The following is a 27,149-nucleotide window of genomic DNA, read 5'->3' on the forward strand; positions in this document are numbered from 1 at the left end:
TGCTCTGTGTGTGGAGGTCAGGGCTCCTCAGCTGTTCTTACAGCGTTACCTGGCCTCCTCAACTTTTTCTTGTAGTGGAATGATTTTCAATTCAATAGCAGAAAATAATTGCAAGCTATTCGAAGCTTAAAATATTCTCATACTCATAGGTTGCAGAATTTTCATCACTACAAGCATCTTAAATGGACTTTGATGGTCACATTCGAATACAAATCTGTGGCCTTTGTCACTGTTCGAGTGAATATTAAAAGCTCTGCTTGGAACCCATAATTTACAAACATCTTTTCAAACTGCTCTTCACAAGTGATTAGGGAAATTAAAAACAGCAAACACTGTTTGCCTTTATTATTTCAGAAATCACATGGTATTTGCAAAGAAACTGAAAAAAACTACCAAAAACCATTCGCATCATGGTAATTTTATCTGATGAACACCTGCAAGATGCATGCCTGCATTTGAGAAAAAAAAAAAATGCTAAGTAAGGACGACGTTTTTCCCTCAAGGGCTTCGCTGTGTGCAACACTGTCGGGAAGGTCCTTTTCACAAAACGGCCCCATTGCATTTTGAGGATGCTTCTTCACTGCACAGTCTACGCGATAAAGCATTGCAATGAAGCGTGCAGTGCAGGGAAACTGCGGTGAACTCTATTTTCTTTGTATTTGGTAGTTTAAAATTATTTCATATACTATCAGTTTTTCGAATATGAATCAAATAACAAACATATTCAATTTGTATTTAAAATTTTGAATATTCGCATACCTCTAACTTTTAGCCTTCATAAATGATCTGCCATGGCCCCTTTAATATCTGCAGAAGCAAAATGATTTTTGTATAGTAATGCCTATCTTCTCTTACAAGTTAGCTTTAGTCTGATGCAACAGAAAAATGCAGCAGATGCCCTTCAGAAAAGGCCGTTCAGCCGATGGCGTCGGCCGATATTCATAAAACCGCAGTTAATTTACCATGGTGAACCCTCTGCAGCACCGTGCGTTGTCATGCTAGCAGTTTGTAACATCAGCGTGACAACACACTGTCACGCTAGCAGCTTGTAACCACATGTTAACCCCTTTACAATTAATATCAGGCTTTTAATGCTAACAGCTGCATCTCCACAGACGAATCTGTGATGTAGGGAAGGATTTCTGCTGTGAGGGTGTCATGCTCAAAAAGCCTCGAAGCTTGATCACAAGGAAGAGCTTGTGGATCATGCAGAAATATCTTAAGCACAAGTTTCTTGCTGCCGGTGCCTCAGTATTGCAGCTAAATGTACAGATGTGGATCAGATGTGTCTTTTCAAAGTAGCTACTAGAAAGTTTCTTTTTCTCAATCGCAAGACCCTGCATGTGTGCGTGCGGCAACATGGCAGCATACAAGCTCTCAGGTTCGCATTGACCAAGTTCTCAAGAACAGTACAGATCCCTTGTTTATGGACTATTTAATGTTACACACAGAACAGATCAAAGACTTTACATATTCACACAAGGTAACAAGCTTGCAGTTGGTCTCACAAAGACCCCTCTTTAACAAGTGCTGAGGAGGCTCCCGCAGCAGCAGCACATTTCTTCACAACAGCAAGACCGCTTCAGGCTGCCCCCCCTTAAGAATGCTGCCCTCAGGTTCAAGTGTGCGTCTCCTCAGGGAACACCACACAATGATGGTAAGACAAGAACACAATCCGGAAAAATGGAATGTTACAGGCGTCTTCCTGACCTTGTGTATTCACTACAAGCTGCTCGAAGCTCATCCAGGAAGCTAGGAAAAGAAGATAATCAGTTAGTCATGTGGGGTTTTATGGCACAAAAGCAACAATGGCTATGATGCGCCAAACACAAAAAGGAAAAGAAGAGAGAGGACAGAAATCTCGCTCAAGAAGGTCCACTTGAGTATATTCTTCATTTTAGTAAATTGTCATCAACAAAGATAACAACGCACCACAACATCACTTTTAGGCCTGTGCAGATATACATATATATATATATATATATATATATATATATATATATATATATATACATAATTTTGGTTAGGAGTGAATAGTAGCTTTCGCCCAATAATTTCAAACATTCATGGCATAGAAAAAGGAAATAGCAATAGGCATTCCCAAAGTCATTTATTTTTCTCGCACATAAGGCCACTACACGAAAGAATGAGTGCACTGAAGTCTTACCACACTCATTAAGGGGCAACTCCGGGGGATTTTTGAACATTTTAAGATCGTAATCTCATCACATTCCTTAAAATCCCCTCTTTCCGGTACAAAAAAAAAAAAATTTTTTAAATACCAAGTAGCAGTATTTTAAAGCACTAAAGTGGTGAAACTGAAAGGTTTCGGCCGACCTACGACGTCACGGGTATGACCACGAAAACAACCGCGCATGCGTAATTAGCTGAACTGATTGCTTGTGCAAACCCAGAGGAGATATGTTGAATTTAAACCATACAAAGTAAGCATTCCAGAAGTTATTTGCTTGAGACGAATACTTCCGACATTTTGAATACTAAACATTCGCACCTAATCAAATACTAATGTACTTTACTATCAATCAAACATTCAAAAATATGTACTATATGCAAAGGCCTAATCGCTTTATCACTTTCTCTCATATCCTCACCTGGTGAAGTTATGGACACATGTTCCCCCCAACATGATACGGACTGTTGGATTGGCCACATTGAGCTTGTATATAGAAAGGGACTCCTCGTAGGTCACCCCACCCGCAATGAACACCGTTATGTCCTGGTACCGCAGAATGCTACCACTGCAAAGCAAAAGGTAATGCCTTTGAGCTGCCAGTCACCTCATAAACAGTGACCATCATTTGCATCGCATGCACGCCACATAAAAAGGTGCTATACGAATGAGAGGCCACAGCAGCTTCCCGCTGACCATGGAGGAATGCTGCGCATACACCTGCCACTTCTGCTAGAAGGTATCCTGTGTTATGCTCAAGAATGGCTCGCAGCAAAGTTGCAGAACTTTAGTCTATAAAAACATGCAAAAGAGGAATGATCAAGCTTGCAGTAATCATTGCAACTAGAACATTTCACTTTTTGTTGCCTCATCCTATATTGTTAAAAATGTCTCCAACCATCCAATATACAGCTCACACAAGCTGCTGCAGGAGTGCTAGCTTACATTCACTCCTATTAACTTGTGTTGTGAGGGACTAAATTTTAAGGTTAACCCAGGTAATGTCAAAAACAGCTGCTTTCCAAATCGCTGCAAAGGGCATGAATTATTAGTCTTGCAAATGTTACCTGTCGGATGGCGCATAAGCTTGAGGGTAAGCGTTGTCTCTCAGTCGGCCTCGCAACAGATCTTCCAATATGTCATAGACAAGAGGAACATGCTGCGTGTAGATATTCTCCACACCCTGAGGGCCAACAAATTTAAGCAATCAGTACATTTAAAAATGCTTGAAAAAATGTTCTTGACTGTACAAAAATTAAGAGGATGCTCAAGCTTCACCTTAACAGTAAACGCAAAGTGCCTTTGACACTGCCTTTTCATTATATGCATACATATACATATATTTTTTAATATATGTTTTTGGAAAAAAGGCAGGTGAAGTAGCTTTGAAAAGCAGGCAGATTTTTCATGAGGTCGCGAAGTTCCAGATATTTAAATTTAATGACACGCACAAATTTTCTTTTTGACCAAAAATCACAGCTCTGCTTCTAGAAGTCAACCACATTAAGGAAATTGGAGTTTATTTATACGATGCCTTCACCACTATTACGTGCAACTTTTGCTTTTATGTGACAGTGCAAAAAAGAAACATTTAACACATACTTCATGTCTGATTAAAAATTAATTTAATTTCAATGTATGTTTGTTGCACCATTCTAAACAAAATATGATCAAGAATTAGAACCCATGTTCACAAAGCATGACTGTTAACATCAGAACTAACCTTTAGACCCTTGATAACCTTCTTAGTGAAAGCACGCACATTGTCAGCACTGAACTTGTCCACAGGTTGAAGCTTACGTTCTTGAAAATCTAAAGCTGCTGGTATCACCTATATAATAAAAGGAAGGAAGCAATGATAGAAAAACACTCTCAATGCAGCTACCATTAATATTTATGCTAAAGACATGTAAAACTCAACAAAAAGGTCTTTAAAAAAGGGTGGGAAACATGTAATATTTAAATTTTTGAATATGTAGGGTTAATGCTGGTTTTCAGCCACAAATTCAAGGATTTTCAAGGACTTCCAAGGATCTTTCAAGGGCTTAAAAACACATCATTTTACTAGAGAAACATTTCTTACATCTCACGTCTTAACACTGACTGCTCAAGAGACTTTTTACAAGAGCAAGAAAGCTAATTTCCTCTACATTAGTTGAACATTTCATGAAAGCTCAGCTTCACTTTTTTTCAAGTTGAGCCCTGATGTTCACAATCTTCTTTGGCTTTTTTATTGCAGCCTTCCTCAAATGGTTTGACATAACAATCCATATTTGTCATTGGTAGCTTCTGCCTTCTCTGCATGTGTCCGCAGAAGCATTCAACTAAGCAACAGCCGCTTCCAATCTCTTTTTTTTCTTCAAATCTGCAATAGCTTCTCCAAGACCTCACTTTTTATTTAGCTGCTGCTTTTCACTTTCGTCTTCCTGCTTCTTTTCAGCTTCCAGAAAAGCATGGCAATGCTGTCTTGCAGAAGCCATGGACATCCTCAACTCTTTTGAGATGTTCACTTTAGCAATGCCACCTGCTCTTTCCCTAGCATCACACACAGTCTGCTGGGATATAATAAGAAACCTCTTTCACATTTTCCACGACAACTTGCTGTTTCACAATGAACTCTTGCTCCACACTTGCCCGTAACTCCCAAGAGCTCCCTGTAACGTGAAGTGCTACAGTGCTTGTGCTTGTGATCCTGCAGAATATCTGTATATTTTGAAAGTGTAGTGTTCCTTTGCATTTCTGTTAACCTCTTTGCAGCCATCAATGTGTCCGAGACTTTTTTAAAGCCCTCAATGCTCTTTGCAGACTTCACACATCTGCCTTGGGTTTAGCGAGATAAGGCCTCGAACTGGAGAAGACTGCAGTGAGCTTTTGTCTAGTATGTATTTTTTTTTTTTTTTCTGCCAAGAGAAACGGCTTGCATTCAATCTTAAATGTAAACACCTCCTTCGAGCTCGACCTGCAGCTTTTCAGAACATCTTCTGCCGTGTAGTCAATATCAATCTTCTCGAGTGAAATGTAATTTGTTGGATCTTCTATATCCATCTACAAAATGCTTATTATTACAGCAGAAGAACACAGAACTGAGGCCTTGATGGATTTCAGCAAGAGCTTTCTAAGTGCACAGATAAGGTCTTCCACCAAAAAGGATACCAATGACTTGTCTGTTTGGTATAACAGAAGAAAAGGCTGCAAGACGATGGATGCATTTAATGCAAAGTTGAGCTTGGTTAGCACAAGTGGGTCTCAACAGAAGGCTAATATGTTTTGAAAGGCCGCACATTTTGAAAAATTTACTTCTTTCTTCACTGCTGCTTCCACATACTTATTAATGTCCGACAAAAGACACAAGGCCTGCTCAATGATTGCGACATTCTTGACTCCTCAGTGGGCAACATATTTGCGGGAGAATAGGGTCTGTCCAGTAACAAGAACAAAATTTCTCCTACGTGCTGGAGAATCGTGAAAAAGCATGCACAGACTAGAGAACAATGTGTCCAGTCCCCATATACTAGCTGTACTTACTTTACATATCTTATGTACTTCATATACATACATACTTATGTATAGCGAGCCAAGCAGTGCTCGATCACTGCTGCACGCATGGAAGAAACTTTCCTGTGTGGAAGCACAGGTGTTGGCGACGCTGAAGACTATATAATTTTCCTTTTTTTTTTCTTTTCTTTTTTTTTTTTTTTTTACAGTGGGCAGAAAATTTTATGGAATGGCTTTAGGTGAAGCCTGCGCTGCTCTTGCAAAGCAACGCACACATGCTTGCTGTGTGCCAGTGAACCACTTGCGTGGCTACTGTGTAGGCTTCCCATGCTTATGGCGCACCGGGTACCGTGCCTGAATCGCGTTAGCACTGTGTCTCCTTCCACTTCGTGCCCAAATCTTGCTCTCGGAGTAGGTTACCAGGCTACGGTAGCCATGTGTGGCATGGGCAGAGAAACTGAGACTTCACCTACTTTGAAGGTCGCACCCCCACCCCCACCCGTACACCCACATTAACAAACTCACACACGACATGCATTGCTTCATAGTAGTGTTGAGGTAAAGTCATCTCCAACAAGATGACTCGTGAAAGAAGAAAATTAAAAGGATACTAGCATTTTTCCATGGTCATCTCCCTCACTACACCAAAAATTCAAGGATTTTCAAGGACCCGATGGACCCTCATATGAATCGAATAGGAATATGGGAGAAAATGCCTTTGAATATTGAATCAAATATTGAATATCTAATCAATAAAAAAAAAGGAAAATTAAACACAGTTTGTCTTGTTTATTTCAAAATTCACATGGTATTTACAAAGAAGAACTTTGTACAGGAGTGTATACCCTACTGAAATATCCAGCATAAATTTTATGGAGGATTCTGTATACACCAGTTTTTGTACACGAAGGACCTGCATGAAACCAGGTGGAGCTATCTATCGCTGCTGGTTACAGTAAACTCTCGTTAATTTGGCCTTCAAGGGACCAGGAAAGATGTCCAAATTAACTGAAAGCTCGAATTATCAAACAGACCTGAAGAAACTGCTTGAAATCGTTTGCATCACAGAAATTTTTTCTGATATGCTTGCAAGATGGTTTTCTGCATTTTAGATGTAACTAAAATGAGAACAACGTTTTTTGCCAGTTCCGTAGTTCCGTCGAGTGTTTCACTGTACGCACACTGTTGGAAAGACCCTCTTCAGAAAAACGAAGGTCCCTCTTTCCAAAACTGCCCCATCGCACTTTGATGATGCTTCACTGCACAGTCCATGCAGTCAAGCATTGCGGTGAAGTGCGCAGTGCAGTGACACTGTGGTGAATTCAAAACTTTTCGGTGTAATTCGGTAACTTTCGAATATTCGAAAAATTCCCAATATCAGTTTTGCGAATACAAACACAAATCAAATAACAAACATTTTCAATTCCTATTGTAAATTTCAAATATTCGCACACCTCCAATTTCAAGCATTCGCAACCAACACTGCACAAGGATTACGAGAGAAGCCACAACAGATGACTCTTCACTGGTTTGGCCACCCTGTACCCTGTCCACCTGCAATCAAATCTTAGCCAGTATTTATTTTATTTTTTTTCTCTGTTCAAATAGCCACAGCAGCCAGGTATTAAAGGCCAAAACCTGCAGCTGCTGCAGTTGCCATTGCAAGTAACCACCGTGACTGATAACTAATCAGCTTTTAAAAAGGAGCTAGTATTTAGAAAAAGTTGGTATTCTGCATGAAAAAAATTATAGGAGCACTTTGGACCATTAAAGTACGATGAGGTAAAAGCCTTTATAGCGTGGTGGTCCATAGCCCTCCACTACGGCACCTCTTTCTTCTTTCCCTCCCACCCTCCTCCTTTTTCTTGAAGCTCGGTTCAGATGTCCGCAAAGAATTGTGACAGATACCGTGCCTTTTCTTTCCTGTAAACCAATCTGAAAAGCTACTGATGCTTGCTGTACTGCGCCTGCTTGTGTGTGCTGTATGGTGCGGCGTTCAAGGAAGCGCCAAATGAAAGGCACAGTACGGGTGCCCAGATCGGACATCTGGCGGGGTCAGCTTCGCATCTGTGAATCACCTGGTGATGTCATCGGTCATGACCAGATATGACATCATGACAGGACGTAATGTGCCATCATGATGGCGTTAGTTCCAGTTATTATACATGACTGGATGTGACGTCATCCTGACATCACATCCGATCATAACGTCACGACGGGTCATAATGTCATCAGGTGATGACGTCACAGTGTCGCGGTATCCCGCGGAATCGCGCGGACACTTCTCGTGGACGGACATACTGATGAATCATGAGCCATTAAAGGCTTTCGCCTTAAAAAACACTAGGCATGTGTGGTGATAATGTAGTGTAGCAAGGGTCATGCTAGTCTACTATATAATGTGAGCAAGCTGTCGGGTGGTGCCTCCAACATATTGGACCACAGGTCATGCACATCAATCTGATCGTGAAGCAAACTCTTAAAGCAAACGTGTGCATGTGTAACGGTAAGATAAGCTGTGAAACCAAATTCAATACCTAGAAAATTCACACATTAGTATTTAATAAAAGCAAACCCTCCTGCAGAGATGGCATCGAAAAAAAAAAAAAGCACAGTGTTAAAAAATTTGCTGCATCAGTATTACAGTAATGTCCAAATATAGTTTCGAACATGTTAAACAGTAAAGGACTCACAACCTTTAAAAGTGATATTTAGATATCAGTCTTCATATTCAATCACTGTATTCATTTTTATCTACTGGTGCGAAAAACACTGTAAAAAAATGCCAAAACCAAAACCTTTTTTTTTTTTTTTTTTTTTTTTTTTAAACATTCGACAATACCCCCCTGAAAAGGTATATGTGTCCATAAGTTTTCTGAGCATGGAAACACTGTATTTGTATGGAGTTTAATGCCTTGAAATAAAATCAGCTATGAGGGACACCGTAGCAGAGGGGTCCGTTAATTTAGACTACCAAAGCTTCTTTAATGTGCACTGACATTGCACAGTATATATGTGCTTTGTATTTTCACCTTTAATGAAATGCAGCTGGGATGGAACCAATTTCCTTGAGCCTAGCAGTCGAGCAGACAGACCACTAAGCCACTATAGTGATGCTCAGATCACAAAATCTGCATTACTAGTGGTGAGCAAACAGTATTGCATTTACACGATTCCAACTTTACCTGTTCTTCAAATTTAAAAATGGGAAGTGGAGGAGGTGTCAACTTACATTTGAAGCCAAAGCATGGGTCTCCGCCAATATACGTGAGACAAATGAGATATTAGGAACATTATGCCATAGCTATGATTGCTCTGCAGCTCTCCCTGCAGCCCACAATTGTTCACAGTAATGCAAATATGGTACCTCTTCCAAACTTTACTAAATGTGAATAGTATAGCTTTGCTACCGAATAGAACACAAATAGCCCAGATAAAGACCACATATTGGAACATGAATAGCGAGGGAACTGCATCTAATAAGGATACAGAAAAAGCTCATAAGGAGCTTTTTCTTCAGATAATTCGGAATAGAAGCGCGGCCCAAGCCAGCAGCCACGTAAGGATATGGCATCGAACGCTTATTAATTTAGACATGGGCAGGCTCGCATCAGTTAATTGAATGGAGGATGGCATAGAGGTACAACTTGCATAGCCAGCAACCACTGAAACAGACCTCTCTCGAAACCTGAACTGCATGGACAATGCGCACTGTGACGGGTAAGATGACAAATCAAATTTCTGTGTTTCTGAGATACAGCTCAGTCACATAGTCTTGGTTTCGCTTTCTTTAACTTCACGACATCATGCGGCTGCGATCGAGCTTGCACATCGACCTGTTGCACTGTTTTGGACCCTGCTTGACATGTCACTGCTAATTTGTTAGGTATTTAGGAATTGTGCCTCACATATATCCCTTTTGTGCATCCATGCACTGCTTCCAGAACACTGAAACAGCGAGCTGGTCACGAGCAGTTTGGCTGCACTGCACGCTTCACGGCAATGCTCGCCGCGTGGACCGTGTGGTGAAGCATCCTCTAAATGCTATGGGGCAGTTTTGCGAATAGGCACCCCTGTTACTGCACCAGAGGGCGAAACAGTCAGCAGAGACATTCAGGACATTGCAGCCATTCTTTAACTTTCCCAACAGTGCGTGCAAAGCAAAGCACTGGCAAAACTGAGAAAAACCGTCCATTCTCAATTGGGTTTCATCTCGTATGCACACAGACACCCTACAGGTGTTCATTAGATGATAAAATGATTTTTGGAGGAATTTTTAGGACCATTACATTATGTGAACTTTCAGTTAATTTTAAAATTTTTCCTGGTCCCTTCAAGGCCGAATTAAGAAAACTGTACAGAAGAACACTTTTATGAACATTCGCTACACATATAAAACAATTAAAGTACTACTAGCACTGGTGCATTGTTGGTGGTACAGCGTTATTACTCAGCACTAATTGCATTATCATCAGATAAATGCATAGAAAGAGCAACTTTTGATGTCTATAATAGAAGGGAATAAATTATAGCACCACACAGTACACGACACGGTCAAAAGCTATGATGAGCCATGAGCTCTGAGACCAGGCTACCAAGGCCATGCTTGCTAAACCTGCCTAAGCCCTGCTACGTTGCCCAATCTCTGAGGACATGCATGAGCACTACGAATACTGCCATGCAAATGGACCACGTCACAGCACAGAACCTTAAATCTCATGCACACCTATCATGGCAACATGGGACACGGCATGTGAAGTCCTTGCTTTCGGAACAGAGTCGAAGAAAAATACACCAAGCATTATTTAACCTCTATGCCAGCTATTCGAAAAATATTACAGGACCTGAGAACATATTCCATTCCATTCCATTCAAATAACTTTGAACCTGTATTATTTGACTTGTTCGACAAATTGAATACAAGGATACCCGATTTGCCATTCAAAGTTTTCGTATATTGCACACGCGCCTAAATATTACTGTACGTGCCTATCCAGTCGTTAAGCCACACCAGAGTATAAATCGTACCACCAGGAAAATGGCAGTTTCCATTAAAAAAAAACACACATAAGTAGCACCGGTGTAAAAGATGCACCTGTTCAGTAAACACTCTAAAAACATGCTGATATCCCTTCATCATGAAGTGTGACAAAAATAAACAGTCACAGCAGCTGCTGCATGTAGACAATTCTCAAGCCCAAGCTCTGACGAATGACTTGGTCTATTGGCTTCATTGGCCAGAGCCCTCTTGCACCCTTGCACCAGTCCCAGATCATTTTTTTTTTTTTTTACTTTCGTCGAACTGCCTCCCTTCTGCATGGTTCCCATTTTTTAGCACATTTTCAATGGCACACAACTTGAATTTCGCATCAAAGTTTATTCACCTCACAGAAAAGTTTGGTCGAGCAAGAACAGTGCTGAACGCGGCTTAAGCCTGAGGGATGTAATGATGGAACCAAAAATTTCGACATAATGGCCGAACTGGCGGGCCCAACATGCTGCATATTTCATGTCACCCCTACATTCAGTCCAAGAGTATAATGATAATGTGATGCTGCCAATGAAATAACATTCTGAAAAATCAATTTTAGAAATGTCAAAAGTTTCATGTTTTCCCTTTCATTCACAACCAGTTTCTTTTAAAAGTTGCGGCAGAGTGACACAATCTTTCTTGCCATATATATGCAGCTCCGCTTTATAAGACAGCATATCTATGCCACTTGGTGAACTTAAGCAACTGATATTAGTAGAAACGTTTCAATTGCAGTGTTGCTCTCTTAGGTAGCAAAGGTTCACAGCTACAGTTCAACTGGACTATACACAAAGAGTACCACTGAGTGCCTCCCTTTCCATTTTCGATGAGTGCACATGTATCTTATGGGTTTTAAACATCTATTGTACAGCGACTTAACTGCTGTACACAGTGACTAGTTTGACATAACTTCTACTCACTCGCAAAAGCGTCTCCGAGATGCCTCTCCCTTTCAAGAGTTGTGTCAAGCCACTGAGGTCATTGCTGCTGTGTTTGTCAAAGTGCAAGGCATACAGAATGACCAAACGGAGGCAATCAATGTCCCGAACTTTGCTGCTGCCAATCAAGTTTCGTATCCTCTGAAGAATAAAAGCATGTACAAACGTTCGTCCATTTAGTTCACTGGCAAAAACAGCAAAATGGTGTAGTGAAAGAGAGTAACAGTCATGTCATATGTTGTGTTCATCACTTCAGTGCAAAAGAGCACCAACAGCCCCAGGCATTTCATAAGAGTGCAGTGATCATAAAAGGTGCACAGGCCAAAACGACAGAAGGAAGTCCAGCTCTTAACGCTCTACCAAAATGATTATAACGGATGGAGGGATCAATAATTAAAGCAAGCTGTAATTGTACTACCTATAGCTTGGGCAGTAACAAGAAACAAGGAATAGAACACCAACCTAGCACGAGTGTAACGCTACGCTATTAGATCTCACTGCACTGAACTATAATTCAGACATTAATAGCATATTGATAACTCTACTGGGTAGAGAAAGAGAGAAAAAAAGAGGTGTCAGCTTGTGAACAGTCCATTAATTACAAACATCTAAATATAGTGAATACAACAGATGTAATTTCAAGTTTTACTTTAGTGAGCACATTGGTTGGTTCGTAGTGCAACATCTTTATCTAAGGAGCTTCTTCTTAACAGGAAAAAAATAATAAATATTGTACATCGCGAAGTTCAACTTGTTGTCAGAGATTTGAAATTGACCAAGTTCGAATTATCAAGCTTTTACCGATGCAAGGAGTCAGAGGGGAACAGACTTTCTTTGCATACCTTGAGGAGGTCCGAATGATCCCTGGTAGCAACAATTTCTTGTTCGACCTCCGACACTTCGAGCAGGCTGTGGGCGCCAACCAGACGCGACAGCTCACCCACGAGAGTGACATGCTTGGCCACCGTGCCCTGAATCTTTTTGAACTGGGGATAGTGCTCCACGAAGGCCTGCACATGCACAAAAGTGCACTTTTTAATCCCCTTTACTATACTGGCATTCGATACGTGCAAAGATTGCAGTTTAGTACCACCGGTGAGCGAAAAGCAATACCATCAAGCCTGCATACTGCATCACAGATACTACTACAGGAGAATTTTGATGATTAATCACAGCTGATATGAATTTCGGGACGACGCGAATTTGTAAAATTTCCTGGAAAGAGTGCTTTATGTACAGTGCGCAAAAATTTAAATGTTCTGAACACTGTCCCTATCCACTATGATAACACAAATGCATGAGAGCTGGTCGCACCCTCAAGCATCACCCTGTCAGTGTTATAATTGCCAGTTATGCATGTGCACTGAAAGTGAGTGGAGCATACAGTGCATGTGTTGCTAACATCATGATGCTCGCGACCCCCAGTCACGCACTATGTGTCGTGAACAATGGCATGCGGTCGTTAATAAATCTCGTTAGCTGAAAAACTGTGCATAAATGAATTTACACTGCCTCTGCAGACTAATTTTGTTTGTTTTAGATGAAAGCGATTTTTGATAATACAAATATTTTTCATGACCCCATAAGATCGTGCCATCAATATTCAGAAGTGTTTAGTTTAACACAACTCAGTGTCAAACTAAAGAAGTGTTCATGTTTGTAGTTTAACTACAAAAATAGTTGCAATAGAGAAATAGAATTTTAGCTGACAAGATGAGTTATGAAACATGTTGAGTAAAGCAAGGTAGCCTGCTATAAGGTGCACATTAACTACATTTCAACACGTTATTACATTGCCACAGCAAATGCGAGTTGATATCCAGAGCAAAACAAAGGTCACGATGTAACAGGTTAAAAAGTTAGATATACTTAGTAACCAAAATCACATTTATCGGTTACTGTAGGCTGTACATGCCTGTTAAGTTTTAGTAAATCATGTGATGAGGGCTAGTTGTTTTATGTCTAGGGAAGTAAAAACAACGCAAACATCATCATCATCAGCCGGACTATACCCACTGCAGGGCGAAGGCCTCTCCCATATTTCTCTAATTAACCCGGTTCTGTGCTAGCTGCATCCACTTGACCCCTGCGAACTTCTTAACCGCATCTGCCCACCTAACTTTCTGCCGCCCCCTGCTACGCTTTCCTTCCCTTGGAATCCAGTTCGTTGCTGTTAAGTTGCCGGGCCGTTGTGGAGGAGGGGAGCACTTTAAAACAACCGGCTCGCTTCTTCTGTTTGTCTTTTCTTTGTAATTGTTAACTTTGTTGTCAGGGTTTTTTTAAGAGGACGCGTCCAGACACCCGTTGAACTCGAAATACGTAAGAAAAGTTCTTTGACCGGGAGTGCGGGGCTGAGACCTGGTGAGGAGGTGGTTGGACCGTGAGACAGAGTAGGCGTGATGGCGCCAGGCACAGGAATTATGACTCTCGGGGAAAACAACCTACGCCGGATCTGCCGCTCGTACCACTTAAGGGCCTTCAAATGTACACACCGCAGTGACCTCTGGCCTGTGCGACCGGAGGAGTGTGCTGATCGCTGTTGCAGCCGCGTGAGAAACCTAGGGTAGTCTTACGGGTAGCACACATTGTTTCAGTTTCAGACGGATCATTGCAAGTCAGGCGTGCCGACGACACGAAGACTGCGGAGAGCGAAACCATCTCCGCGTCGTCGTTTAACCTGTCAGCTCAGACCAATAACGGGCAAAGGTTTATTATCTTCCCTGCTCAGTGCATTACCAATAGGGCGGCACCAACGCAATCGCAAGCTGGCAGACCAAAACACGAAAACGGACGATCGCTCGGGAAGCGCGACGTTTACACACAAGCGGTCTCGTGTTTCTGGCTTCGCTCGCTCTAGCCGGGGGTGCCATTTCTAATGCGATGCCTTCATGGTATTCGAGCAGAAAGGACCGCGCCGTCGACTCTCGACTGAACATAGAATCCCCGCGGCGCTCTTGCCGGGCCGGCCCAGATGCGGGAGAACAGTAAGGCACATCGGTGTTGTCAATTTTAAAGTTGACGGAAACATCACCGCGGCACACGGCACTCGTGTTGATGAGCGGGGTAGCAATAATTTCTCTTATTCTTCCCGCTCTGCTTACGGCCAGTGGGGTCCGAACATTACCCTCATATATCTTGCTGCCCTGTGTGCCCTTGCACGGTATGCATTGCTGGTGAAAGTGGCGTTCATGCGTCTTTGTTAATTTGTTTTGTCTCGCCCCTGATTTTGAGAGGGTATCTGTGCGCCATGTCCACATGAGGGAAAGGGCAAACGATTGGTGGGAGGCACGCGGTGCTCGCGAGGAACCAATCCTGGAGGTGCCGACGTTGCATTGGCTATCTAAAATGTGGCTTTGTCATTCTGATTGGCTTGAAGAAGCTGGTTTCTTCCGATTGGCCACGAGGTTGGTCCCCAAGATGTTGAAAATGTATACTTAATAGGGGTGGCGGGGCGCGAAAATGAGGACTGACCGCCGATTTACATCTGCGGACGGTGTTCGCAGAGGCGAAATGTGTTTTTGACCCATTTGATATGGTGCCCATAGCGCTCGAAAAGTTGTCCTGTCCGTTTCCTGCAACGTGTCCCTGGATCAACGAACCATCCGGAACACCACATCATCCATATATAAAAGTTAACTGTTGCCCTAAAAATGTCAGTGATTTGAGTTATTTCTCTGACCCACTCTGCAAGTTTTCTATCTCTTAACATTATCCCTACCATTTTTCTTTCCATAGCCCTCTGCGTTGTCCTCAACTTATGCAGAACCCTCTTTGTTAGCTTCCACGTTTCAGCCCCATAGGTGAGTACAGGTAAGATGCAACTGTTGTATACTTTCCTCTTGAGCGATACCGGTAAGCTGCTAGTCATAATCTGGGAGTGCTTGCCAAATGCGCTCCATCCTAGTCTTATTCTCCTTCTTATTTCCCTTTCATGGTCCGGATCTGCGGTTACTACCTGTCCTAAATAGACATATTCGCCTACTACTTCCCGTGCTTCGCTACCTAACATAAACTGCTGCGTAAATGTAAAAAGCAAACAAGATGGATACAAAGGAACACATCACTGTAGTGTTCTTTAGTCCCTCTATAGCTTGTGGAGTTTTTAAATGCTCCTTAGGATCTGCATACCTTCATGTCAGCTATGGACTCGACTTTCTCATGGCTCTTGGTTTTTGCTTGAAATTCTTCCATGAGGTCCTTAATGTTCGATCCAATTTCACCAAAATTCTTGTACATGTTCTGCACAAGAAAAGAAAAAGAAGAAAAGTGATTAAATAAGATGCTTTCCTACGCTAAAAACACTGGCAAGCTTACACTGCTGTAGAACTCGTCATTGTCCTCTGAGAGAACCATATCTCTCAGGTCCCGTGAGATTCCAGGAACTTGAGACAGGTTGACCCTGTTGTTTTGAATTTTCAGCAACTCGTGAACCATTGCTTGATATGTCCACTGCAAATGAGAATCAGTGCTCTTAAGAAACAAGTCTGAAATATATAAGTAAATTCAAATCCAGTATAACTGTGCTGCAAAACCAAAACTGGCTCATGACATACACACTTGGCCTATGAAGGTCTACTGCAGGGAAGTATGAAGAAGTGACATCTACTAGCAACTACGGGTGTGTGAATATACAAAATTTTGATACAAATTGGATATGTTTTTTTTATTCTGTTTGTATTCACAGTAGAAAATTGCATATTCATAATATTTAGGACATTAAAAATTTACCGCATGAACCGAAAAATCACTGCAGTTTCACAGCACTGCACGCTTCACCACAATGCTTGACTGTACTGGCTGTTTATTGAAGCATCCTCAAACTGCGATAGTGCGCTTTTGTGAGAAGGGACCTTTCCTTCTGTGAAAAGAGCCTTACCGACAGTGTGTGCAAGGCGAAGCACTTGAAGAAACCAGGAAAAAACACCGTTTTCACTTCAGTCTCATCTCAAATGCAGGCAACCACCATGCAGATGTCCATCACGTAAAATTACTGCATAAATTGCTCTTGGTAGTTTTTATGGAACCATTCCATAGTTCAAGCTTCTGGTTAATATTGGCATATTTGTTTTCTTGTTATTCGGTGGTCTAATTAACGAGAGGTTACAGCATTCAGCAGCAATATGACAGCTCGACCCAGTTTCATGCAGATCTCCTGTACAATATTTATATTGCATTTTTCAATAAGGTACGCACTGCTGCACAATTCCAGTTTAATCTTATATGCAAATACTACGTGAATCCTGAAATAAAGATGACGAACAATTTTTGCCATTTTTTTATTTTCTTTTTTTGCAATGATCAGATATGAGATTTGATATTCAAAGGTATTTTTTTTCCGTATTTGTATTTGATTCATATTTGAAAATTTCAATATTCGTGCGCTCATATTAGCAAAATAAGTACTCAATGAGAGCCTAAACATCACATAGCTTTAGCCTTTTCTAACCATTAAGCTACCTCCCACAGGTTTCTATGTAATACAGTTAAACCTCTATGTAACGAGCTTCCACGTAGTGAATTCCTCAATATTACGAAGTTTTTCAATTCCCCAACGGTGCCCCTATTGAAGAACATGCATTTGTAAACTCCATGTAATAAACATGTCGAGGCAGTTAGCCTCGATATAACAAACTCAAGGCACCATCTCTCAGTTAGTGCTGAATTACTAGAAATTGGGCACAACTTCCCAAGTTTCAGAGTGATAAAACATAAACTGACGTGAGAGGAACATCTGCTATAGCAATGTGCGACCGCAGCCAATACAATTAAAGCGCTGTGTTTCAGTGCCGAAGGTGCATTTACATGGCAAACACAGCAGTCTCCGCTGCTTTCACTTTTGCAACATGGCACTATAATAGTTCATGCTTAAAAGCAGCAAAATTAACAGAAGAAATAAACATGGACCCGCGAGCAGTATGCATCTTTCACTGCCATGCAGCTGCTCACACGTCGGTAGTGGGAACCGCGAAGCACGCTGGCAATGCTAGGCAGAGTCGGTCTTCCGGGGCAATGGTGGTGGGCGAGCGGGAACATGCGAGAAGACGCTGGTGCATCCTCACTTCATGGCAGCGCAAACCCTCGAATGAACACACTCTCCCCCACAAATCTCGAAACATTTCCCCACTCCTATAGCATCGAAAAATTCTGATTTACTGTAAACACTTTCAAGGTGATTTCCCTTACAATCAGCTCTTAATTTGGTTTTTGTTCTGCATTATCCTTTTCAGTCTTCATGCGAAAACTGCACATATAACAAACACATAGATGTAACGAAAAATCACGGACATCTTACAATTTCGTCATAACCAGGTTTAACTGTATACTGATTTCAGGTAAGACACATAGGAAATAAACACTACTTATTACTGCAGTTCTGAAACCACCCTAATAGCAATATGGCACCCTATGCACCCTTTCCTGAATTACACCAGAGGTTTCCAGGCACAGTGCCAATACGTGGAGGCAAGGAACAAACATGTAAGCAATAAAGCATAAAACTCTGTGGCTCTTTGTTTTTCCTAACAAATGAACATGACTAATTTTCTAATGAGAGTAGGAGGCCAACAGCAAAATTTCTCAGCCACCATATCTTATTCACTGCCATATTGGATGAGAAACCGTGGGTACAATTTTAAATAGAAACACATAAAAAAAGCACTTGTGTACCGTAATTGCCCCAACCAAATGTTCTACTATTAAACACGCATCCAATTTTTATGCTTGCAAAAACAGAAAATGTCAAGCAAAAATACAAAAAGTCTTAATCATCAATTCAAGAGACAATGGTGTTGCAGATATTCACAGCATGGCTTTGGCTGCACATCTTACATTATTTTGGCTTTGGCTGCACATTTCAACTTTCGTACAAAAAAAAAAAAAGGAATGTATGCTAGAATTGTGTCTAATGTAGTATGCTGTAACACTCAATGTCCTAATTAATATGATTTATTCAATATATATATTACATACTAACAATGTTGCATATTATGAATTCTTTCATGTTAAAACCTGTACTTTTGCTAATGATAATAACTTCCGAGATGCTAATAGTAGCTCTCACTGTCGAACATACAAAGCACAGAGCACAAAGGCTGTGGGAAGACTATTTGCTGTTAATCAATCGGTGCCAAAATGGGTTTTATGATTCACATGATAACTGCTTGCCTGATTGAGTAGCGGTGTAACCACATCACTTCTACGGTCCAAGATGAGCAGCAATGGTGGCAACTCGGGTTTTCTAAAGTCAAAAAGCTTTGCCTCTCTCTTCATCCATTGCTGCAAATAAAATAAAGAAATACAAGATTAGATTCACAGTGTACACAGCTTCAGCAACTGATTCCGATATCCAGCCAATAGCAAATGACATTCAACAGGCATGGATGTCCATCAGTTGATATATAAAGAAGGGAGTTAAAGTTCAGAGCGCCTACATGATGATGAAAGAAAGGATGTTTATTTCATTCTGTTCCTTGACAACTGGCAAATGAATAAGCGTGAGTAAGCCCTTTCACAGTGCCACTGATGTACAGGGTCATCCACTCCTAGATATAACATGGTCACTGCTTTCAAAACAACCATACGCCCAATAAAGGAGAATAGTGAAGCAAAGCAATACATGCACGGAGGGACCTGGAGGTTCTGCTTCGCATGGCACGCCACTTGGCTTCATTACACAGCTGGGCCGGACACAATGGTGCATTGAAAGCAGTGACAGTGTTATAGCTTGAAGTGGATGACCCTGTACCTGTATGTACTCCTCTCTGCATTCAAAAACACCAGCCTATGCAGGGAGTGGTGCTGCTATCTATAGCATATTTCTAGCAGCTTGTATTATCATTTCTCCAATATGTCTGTCAGCGGATACATTCGATTTTCAGACCCGGGCAGTGCCAGACTACTAGTTGACAGGTGTCCGGCGTTCGATTTTCCTCGGACAGTCCAGAAGCTCCACCCACAAGTACAGCTCCTGGGTCGGCGGCCATTTTGAGTTAAACTCCAAGTGCATTCCGAATACTTTTCTGTTCCTGTATTTGATATTGTGTGCAAAAAAAATTACACAGCCTGTATAAGCAGGCGTAAGAAGTCTAAATCTTGCGTTTTTGCTTTCTTGTCTTGAATTTCACTATGCACGGAAGTGCCCAGAGGCCCGAGAACAGATCGTTTTATTGTGCTGTCCAAATGGTCACCTGTTTCGCGATTTTTTTCAATGCACAGGTCCAAAAGTGTCACAAGCGAACCGTTTTGTGCTGGAGCAGTTAACGCTTGATGTACTAAATGTTTTTGCAAACGCTTTTGTCTACTTTTGAATGTAGTGAGCTGGGCTCTTGGAAGAACTTCGTGACCAGCAACGGCAAGCAAACCCTAACAAACTGAGTTCTGTAAAACGCTTCAGATTCAGGCATGTCACGCTCCATTCGGGAAAAGCACCAAATGATTTGCACCTCTGTTATGTATCTTTCGTATTACACGTACACCAAAAGATAAACATGCACACGGCATCACTGCAAAAAGCTGAGTCGTGATGACCGATGGCTTGCATTGTCTGCTAAGAGCAAACAATGGAAGGAGCTTGCAAGATCATGTGACCATCACGCTGCTTCCTGTCAGAGCGGAAGCCCCGGGACCTGACAGCAAGTAGTTTGAGACTGGAAGATTGAATGCACTGAGTGAAACCTCTTCAACTCCTCCCTCTCTCCAGAAGAGAGAGTGAAAGAATGAGTGAGTGTATGCGTGCGCGCATGGGTGCGGGGTGAGGGGGCGTGGTGACTCGGCGACAGTGATGCAGGCCCAACTTTTGAGAAGAGTGGAGGCTTCTGTGTGCGCCAGCACTTCTATGCTTGCAATTCTTCGTTCAAAGATTTACGAGGGCTGTTCTGTCATCTTTGTAACTTAATAGAAGCTTTTTTATCATCTTCTCACTACAGGGCGTCAAGTTTGGGGCACGCACTGCTACCCTTCAGTGGGCTCGCTAATTGCCATCAGCAGCAAGCAAAGGTCGCTGCCTCGCTCTTCTTTCTCTCATCTTTTGCTTGCAAGTTGCTGTTTTTGCTTTTTCCAGGCTGCTGAAGTGCTTTCTCTTGAGTGCATCACTAGCAAAAAAAACTCGACATTGAAATGGTTAATAAATGTGAGAAGTCACTATGAATCAGACCCTGCTGCAAAGTCACGTGCTGCAGTTCTTACGCCCTTTTTCATTAAATATATGTGAGCCTTGTGAACTATGCGTAATCACTATCACGACCAGACAGGGTTTGCACAGACTATTTGTCCTAAAATTAAAGAATTCAATGAATCCCAGGACATGAAGGGGCAAAAGACAAGGAGGGAAAGAAGAAGTCTTTTTCAGATCATAGAGGTTAGGAACCCTCTGAACCTTGCTTAGCCCCTGATTTCCCATTCCAAGGCCACCATCCCTCTTAGTTTCCTCTGGCTTTTTGGTGGAAACTGTTAGCCCTGACAAGGCGAGTTATGCCATTCTTAATACCACCGTTCTCAAAGAAACAAGCGGCTGCCTCCAGCAAAATTTTGAGCTTTTCTTTCCAGATTTCTTTTTTTTTTTTTTTTACAAGTTCACAGTGCCTTCATTTCAGACTTCCTGCTGCATCCTCTCATTTCCATGCAGGCATTCATATAGCTAATTTATTCACAACAGTTTGCTCACATAACAGAAGTCTAGGAAAAAGAAAAGAAATACAAAAAATAAAAGAGAAAAAATGGGAAGGAGACAAGGAGGTGTATCTTGGAGTATCTATCCTGCTGTGCACCAGGTTGATGCTTTGGGTTTCACTTATCTTGTCCCTGTCTTCTGTTGTGCCATCTAAGGGTGCTCCTATAGTTGCCATGTAGCCTTATTTTTAGAGATAAACTAGCTTGACACAATTTTTGAGGAATTCAAGGACAGCATAAATATTTTGAAAATTACGAGGACTTTTGAAGCACTTATTCAAAAATGAAGAATATTCAAAGATTTTAAGGAACTGCGCAAACCATGGGACCAAACCACTTCCAGATTCAATATGTGGAGCATGCAGAAATTGAAATCTGTAAGAATACGCAGCTGTGATTAACTAGGCCATACAAAATGAAGGGTCACCACATGACGATATTTGAAACAATACATTGAGTGAACAGACCACAATGAGAAAATTATAAATGTGTAATGACAAGGGGCCACATTTCCAGAAGTCCCTGCGTGTCTGATCTTTCCAAGAGCAGCAGACTTGATCATGCCAGCTTTAATACACCATGTGCACAGACTATGCAATATTGCTGCTGGCAAAATGTTTTTGTGGAAGCAACACCACTAAACATGTAGTATGCTCAGCAAAGCCTGCAAGACCAAGGAACAAAAATGTTCCCACTCCACAGGATGAAAAAAAAATATTTATACAACAGAAGGAATATCTAAAGTGATACCTGAAATTTTTTTGAACTTGTGGTGGCCTCTCAACAACAATTATGATGGCACTTTTCAACAATATACGGTACCCTCCAGACAACCTGATAGTTGCCCAACCTTTTTTCATCAGTGTGATAGACCGGTCACTTACACATATGGCTCCACTTCCAGGCATCATGAGAAAGGCTTCAAGCAGCTGGGTTCAAACACCACAGCCAATTTTTTATTACACCACAGTCCTCCTCTGGTTTCATAAGATGCTAAGAAAATTATTTGATGCCTTTTGCATGACGTTCAGAAGTGATGGTGTATGCATAAGTAACCCCTCAGACAGCTGACGAAGAGAAAGGTTGACTTTGTAAGCAAGTGAAAAAAACCCTGACCAACCATCAGTGCATCCTTAATAACCAAAAATCAAAAGAAGTAGACTCAAGCACCTTGACATCAATAATTTTTGATACATTGTTTCAATTTCTTCATGCATTTAACAGCTTATATAAAATGAATTTACATGCAATAAGATCAGTTTATAGTCTGCACTCAGTCTGCCTCTGTGCAGACTGAGTGCAGACCCCTTCTGTTTTGTATCCATACTAGCACACAAGGCAATTCAAGCATGAAAAATCAACTAAATCCATCTGCAGCTTTATTGGTTTCCACATTAACTTGTTAGCTCCCATTCACATGAAATAAACATCTCTTCTCAGGCCTAAGCAAAAACAAATGGCTAATGTGAGACTACACCAGCACTCTTTGCATACACTATTCGCGTGAGAGACCAAATCACAATTTCTGGCTGGAGAGTAAGTGGCTTATGGCTTGATGCTGTCAGTTCACAAATAAAAGGTTATTCTGCAGAACCTGCACTCCATTTTGCCACCACTGAGTAGTATGCTGCACACAATGCAGGGAAGAAGTTACATCCATGGAGTGGAGAGTCCAAGTTACAGAACACATTTTCTAAAACCTTCTGATGTTATCAGTCCATATCAAGCTGTTGTACTCCAGCACGCCCCTACCCTTCTCATCAAAAAAATTGTCGTACTCTAACACATGCCAGATGCTGTTCTGTCAATGTTACTTTGTTCTTTCTGAATTTACATAATACACCATGATAGTGTTGTATGGCAAAAGGCCTCACCGAGACACCTTCAGCAAGTCGCCGTGCTGGCTCCGAGTTGCACTGATACCGCACCACTGGAGCCTTGCGAAGGCTCAGTAGTAGTGCCACAAGGCCCTGAACGCTCCTCTCAAAGGCAGCTGTGCTCCAACGCTGACCCTGCATTGCCAGGGGTGAGCACTTACAACACGGCAAACTGCATCCACAATTTCACTTCGTAACAATGCACAACATGGCACATATAGGACAGCACTTGTTTCCACTGCTTAGGTAAAAGAGCACCAGCATGCTCATGCTGCTTTTGTGGGGTGAGCAGCTGAGGCGCAGGACTAAGCTAATCAGAGATCATTCGGAGAGGCCTCTGTCCTGCAGTGGATGTAGCTGGTGCGATTTTATTGGTTTGGCTTGGTTTATGGAGTTTAACGTCCAAAAGCAGCACAGGCTACAAGGGATGCCATAGTTGAGGGCTCCAGCCAATTTTGGCTACTTTGAGTTCTTCAATATGCACCGACACTACACAGTATACGGGCACTCTGTTTCACCTCCATCGAAATGCAGCCGCGAGACTAGGTTCGAGCCTGGGCCTCCTGACTACGTAGATGAGCACCTTAACCACTGAGGCATTACGGAAGAACTTTTTTTTTTAATTATTATTTTTTATTATCAGCAGAACTTCCTGTTTCCTAACAGTATGATGTGGTGCCATTTACGATGGGTTTATCAGAATCCCAGTCATGTCAAAAGTCCTGCACAAAAGTAATTCCCGATAGGTGTTTATCTTGCACAGTATTCAAAACAAGACCTCACCTGAAAGCAGCCAGACAGGTTGAATGAAAAAAGGTGAGGTGCCAGGGCGACATAGTCCCCAAAGAATTCTTTGACTTCCTGAACGCATTCCTGGTCATCAGCCTCTGCAAGCTCTTTAATATCACTGCGGTTGACTGTGTTGCTAAAATCTGAAAGATGATAAACACTAGAGTTTATTTCTAATGCTGCAACTTTTGTAACTTCAAGCTCCAAGCTCCAACTCGTTTTATTTTCTGTCAGGGTATCCGCACATGGTGGCAAAAAATGCTATACCCTTCATAGCAAACATCAGGTCAGAAGATAACGAAGCAGGTAAAAAGTTACAAGCTATTGAGAATTTTGCAGTTGCCTTTATTATATTAAAAAACAAGCTTCCATATACATAAAACAACAGCCACAAATAACAGAGAGTGGAAACTTCTTCGAAGCAGCCCCAACAAAATATTATGTTGTAAACAAAACATTACAAAAAGCCCTAACAATAAGTAATACTGATGCTGCAAGACAGCTGAACACATCACTGAAAAGTTCAAGTAAGTTAAATGTGAAAAATCTGCTGCAACTGCTGTATTCACTAAAAGCAAGTGAAAAATGCATAAAGCCTTCTATTAGCAATCAACTCACATATATAGTATTGGCCGTAGCGGGGATTCCTCAGCTCCTGAACGAGCAGCTCTATATTCTCCCTGATTGGCCGCAGGAATGCAATGCACTTCAGGTGTTTCATAGGCTCAGTGCCACTACACATGTCGATCCTTTCAAAGAGGTAGACTTCTTTCAGCAGCATCTCCGACTGGGCATACACCACACTTACAGTGGTCGTCTGAAAAGGTTTGAAGATGCATTACGCAAATAATACTATAAGACAACTGCCTCTCTTCTAAATTAAAACAATAACAGCAGTTCTGCATTTTTTCCACGCTCTTATAAGCAGAATGAAAATGACCACTCCTTTAGCTCCACACATTTGTAAATCATAAGAAGAATGTTCCCAGAGGAATACGAATGAAAGCAGCAAATTCTTAAGCAATAGTTTAGAAACCGTCACTGTCTGGTCAAAACACTGGGCACTTGCCAGCTCTCTTCCTACCTGAAATCACAACAACAGCAAAAGAAAATAGATACATAAAATTCCCCAACATAATACAATGTTTAACATGGCTTCAACAACACATTAACACTGCATTCACGACAATCTGAATTTAGCAAGAAACTGGTTACCAGCAACCACTCAGAAATTGAAGTATGAAATCAGCAATAGCTTAGTGCACTCAGAAAATTGCATAAAATACCGCTCCTTCAAGGTAACAAATGCACTTCCTTCAACACATCACTGATAAGTCCACTGTTATCAAGTGAACACCTAGAAGAGGACCCCTTATAGTTATCCAAAGAATTTTTTTGTTTTCTTGTCACCTGCCATAATGGTTGAGTTGTATCTTCGTTTCCTCTTGTGGTGAACCGCTACTTACAAAGCACTGCACAATAAAACCTACTGCAACAGACAAACAAAAAATATAGGTCTATACTGCTACAGTTACCTCCCTAACTGGACTTTTAAAATCCAAGAGCAGCCACTACAGCGACGCTTACAACCTAATATGCCACAGTTGACACACCATGCTCATCAGCCAACATGCAGTCGAGTGACACAAAAGTGCCACAAGAACAGCTTCATAAAATCTGGACTTCATGCTTGCACCAAGGCCAAACTCTATGAAGCTGTTTTTGTGAATTATGCTGTGTTCTTTGTTCTTATGCAGTATGTGAACATGCTACATGTTCACATGCTTCAGAGCACATGCTAGTTTAATTTACTTTGTGGGGTTTAACATCGCAAAGCGATTCAGGCTATGAGAAACGTCGTAGTAGTGGGCTCCAGAAATTTCGACCACCTGAGATCTTTAACGTGTACCGACATCGCACAGCACACGGGTGCCTTGCTTTTCGCCTCCACCAAAAAGCGGCTGTCGCCGCCAGGATTCAATTTCGCATCCTTGGGTACTGTAGTAGTGCGTCCTGACCACTGCACGACTGCACCACCATGGCGTAGCTCAGAACACGTGCATCTTCTGTGCATGACAGAACCACTTTAATTTTTCTTCACAAGAAATTTGTATAATATAAAAGTATCAGGCGTGAAATCCAATTTCTTTGTTTTTTTTTTTACACTTGTTTTGCAGTGTACTAGGCTGCAACAATCGCACGCCTTCTGCAATGTGAATTGACATATTTAGTATCAGCAGTAGACTAGCAACGAATTCCTTCATTTTAGCATACTAACCAGTACCTTCCTTGTTCTAGCAGGCGATAACATGACAAGCATAACAAAAAAACTTGTAGCCCTTTCTTTACTGTGTGAAACCAGCGGTTTTAAATTTTGAGACAAGCCCACAAGCGAAACTGATGTTGGTTTTGTGCTATACTTTTGCTTATTTATATTATGCAGCATGCCATTTGGTGGTGATACCTGCGTTTAATTGCGCCTCAAAAAAAAAAATAATAAATACTCGTACTGCGGAACTAGCAAGCAGCATGCTACTATAAAACTGAAAAAATATATGCTGCATGACACTGATGTAGCTTATGTGAAATAACTTGTGTGCTTGACACCATACAATACAACCAAATACAAGGACATTTAGAAAAGTGGACTGATAACAGCAAATGTTGACTTACAGTTTCCTTATCCATCATCAATACTTTCATGCCCGGCCCACTTTCTTCTATCATCTTGTCAATGTACAGCCGAATTGCAGCAACGGCACTCATCTTGCTCAACCGTTCCCAGTTATCCGTTCGAACTGGCAACGATATTACTCAATATTAGGGAACTCAACTACACAAAAGTTGCTCACTCTTTCGAGCTGTCACTGGGTCCTAAGGACACCCGCTGTCCACAAATATGACCCTACCTCTCTACGCCCTGCAGGCAAAACAACCTAGACTACAATGTGAAACACATAGATGAAACTCCCACAGGTCCACGTCAAGTCTGCATGTAATGAAGTCTATAAACAAGGTCATAGTGCATCAGTAAAGCGAAAACAGCTTTGGAAAACCGAAACCGCCTCCTTTGAGAGAAGAACTAAGAACCATCCTGAACCAAAGGCGCCATGTTGAAACAGTTATCCGCCTCTCCGTTTCTAAATACAAACAAAATGTTA

The 27,149-nt window shown here is 41.6% G+C and overlaps 1 protein-coding gene across 3 annotated transcripts; it reads right to left on the reverse strand.

The window, feature by feature from the left end:
• Positions 1-1,418: 1,418 nt before the first annotated feature.
• On the reverse strand, positions 1,419-27,126 carry Vps45 (vacuolar protein sorting 45). Of its 3 annotated transcripts, XM_084593738.1 has the most exons (14): positions 26,898-27,126; positions 26,662-26,786; positions 24,607-24,805; positions 23,983-24,131; positions 23,197-23,334; positions 18,821-18,931; positions 15,971-16,105; positions 15,785-15,895; positions 12,499-12,666; positions 11,639-11,797; positions 3,915-4,022; positions 3,259-3,374; positions 2,613-2,759; positions 1,419-1,752 (listed from the first exon to the last, which is right to left on the reverse strand). In XM_084593738.1, exons 2-14 carry the CDS (start codon positions 26,752-26,754, stop codon positions 1,692-1,694), a joined length of 1,695 nt encoding a protein of 564 aa, XP_084449864.1. In that variant the 5' UTR covers positions 26,755-26,786; positions 26,898-27,126; the 3' UTR covers positions 1,419-1,691. The 3 variants fall into 3 exon arrangements, with proteins under 3 accessions (XP_084449864.1, XP_084449863.1, XP_084449865.1); XM_084593737.1 differs by having other exon boundaries at positions 26,662-27,126; XM_084593739.1 differs by lacking the exons at positions 2,613-2,759; positions 26,898-27,126.
• Between the last annotated feature and the right edge of the window lie 23 nt (positions 27,127-27,149).

Source organism: Amblyomma maculatum, chromosome 2 (assembly GCF_055883805.1).
Source record: "Amblyomma maculatum isolate TAMU_Amacu chromosome 2, ASM5588380v1, whole genome shotgun sequence".
NCBI lineage: Eukaryota > Metazoa > Arthropoda > Arachnida > Ixodida > Ixodidae > Amblyomma > Amblyomma maculatum.

Bases quoted from the DNA above. Each gene is read 5' to 3' on its own strand.
- Vps45 (XM_084593738.1), bottom strand. From the start codon at position 26,754: ATGAGTGCCGTTGCTGCAATTCGGCTGTACATTGACAAGATGATAGAA. The intron at 18,932-23,196 runs GTGAGGCCTTTT...TTTTATTTGCAG, and splicing joins GACTTGCTGAAGGTGTCTCG to CAATGGATGAAGAGAGAGGC. The intron at 3,375-3,914 runs GTTAGTTCTGAT...GTTGGCCCTCAG, and splicing joins AGGTTATCAAGGGTCTAAAG to GGTGTGGAGAATATCTACAC.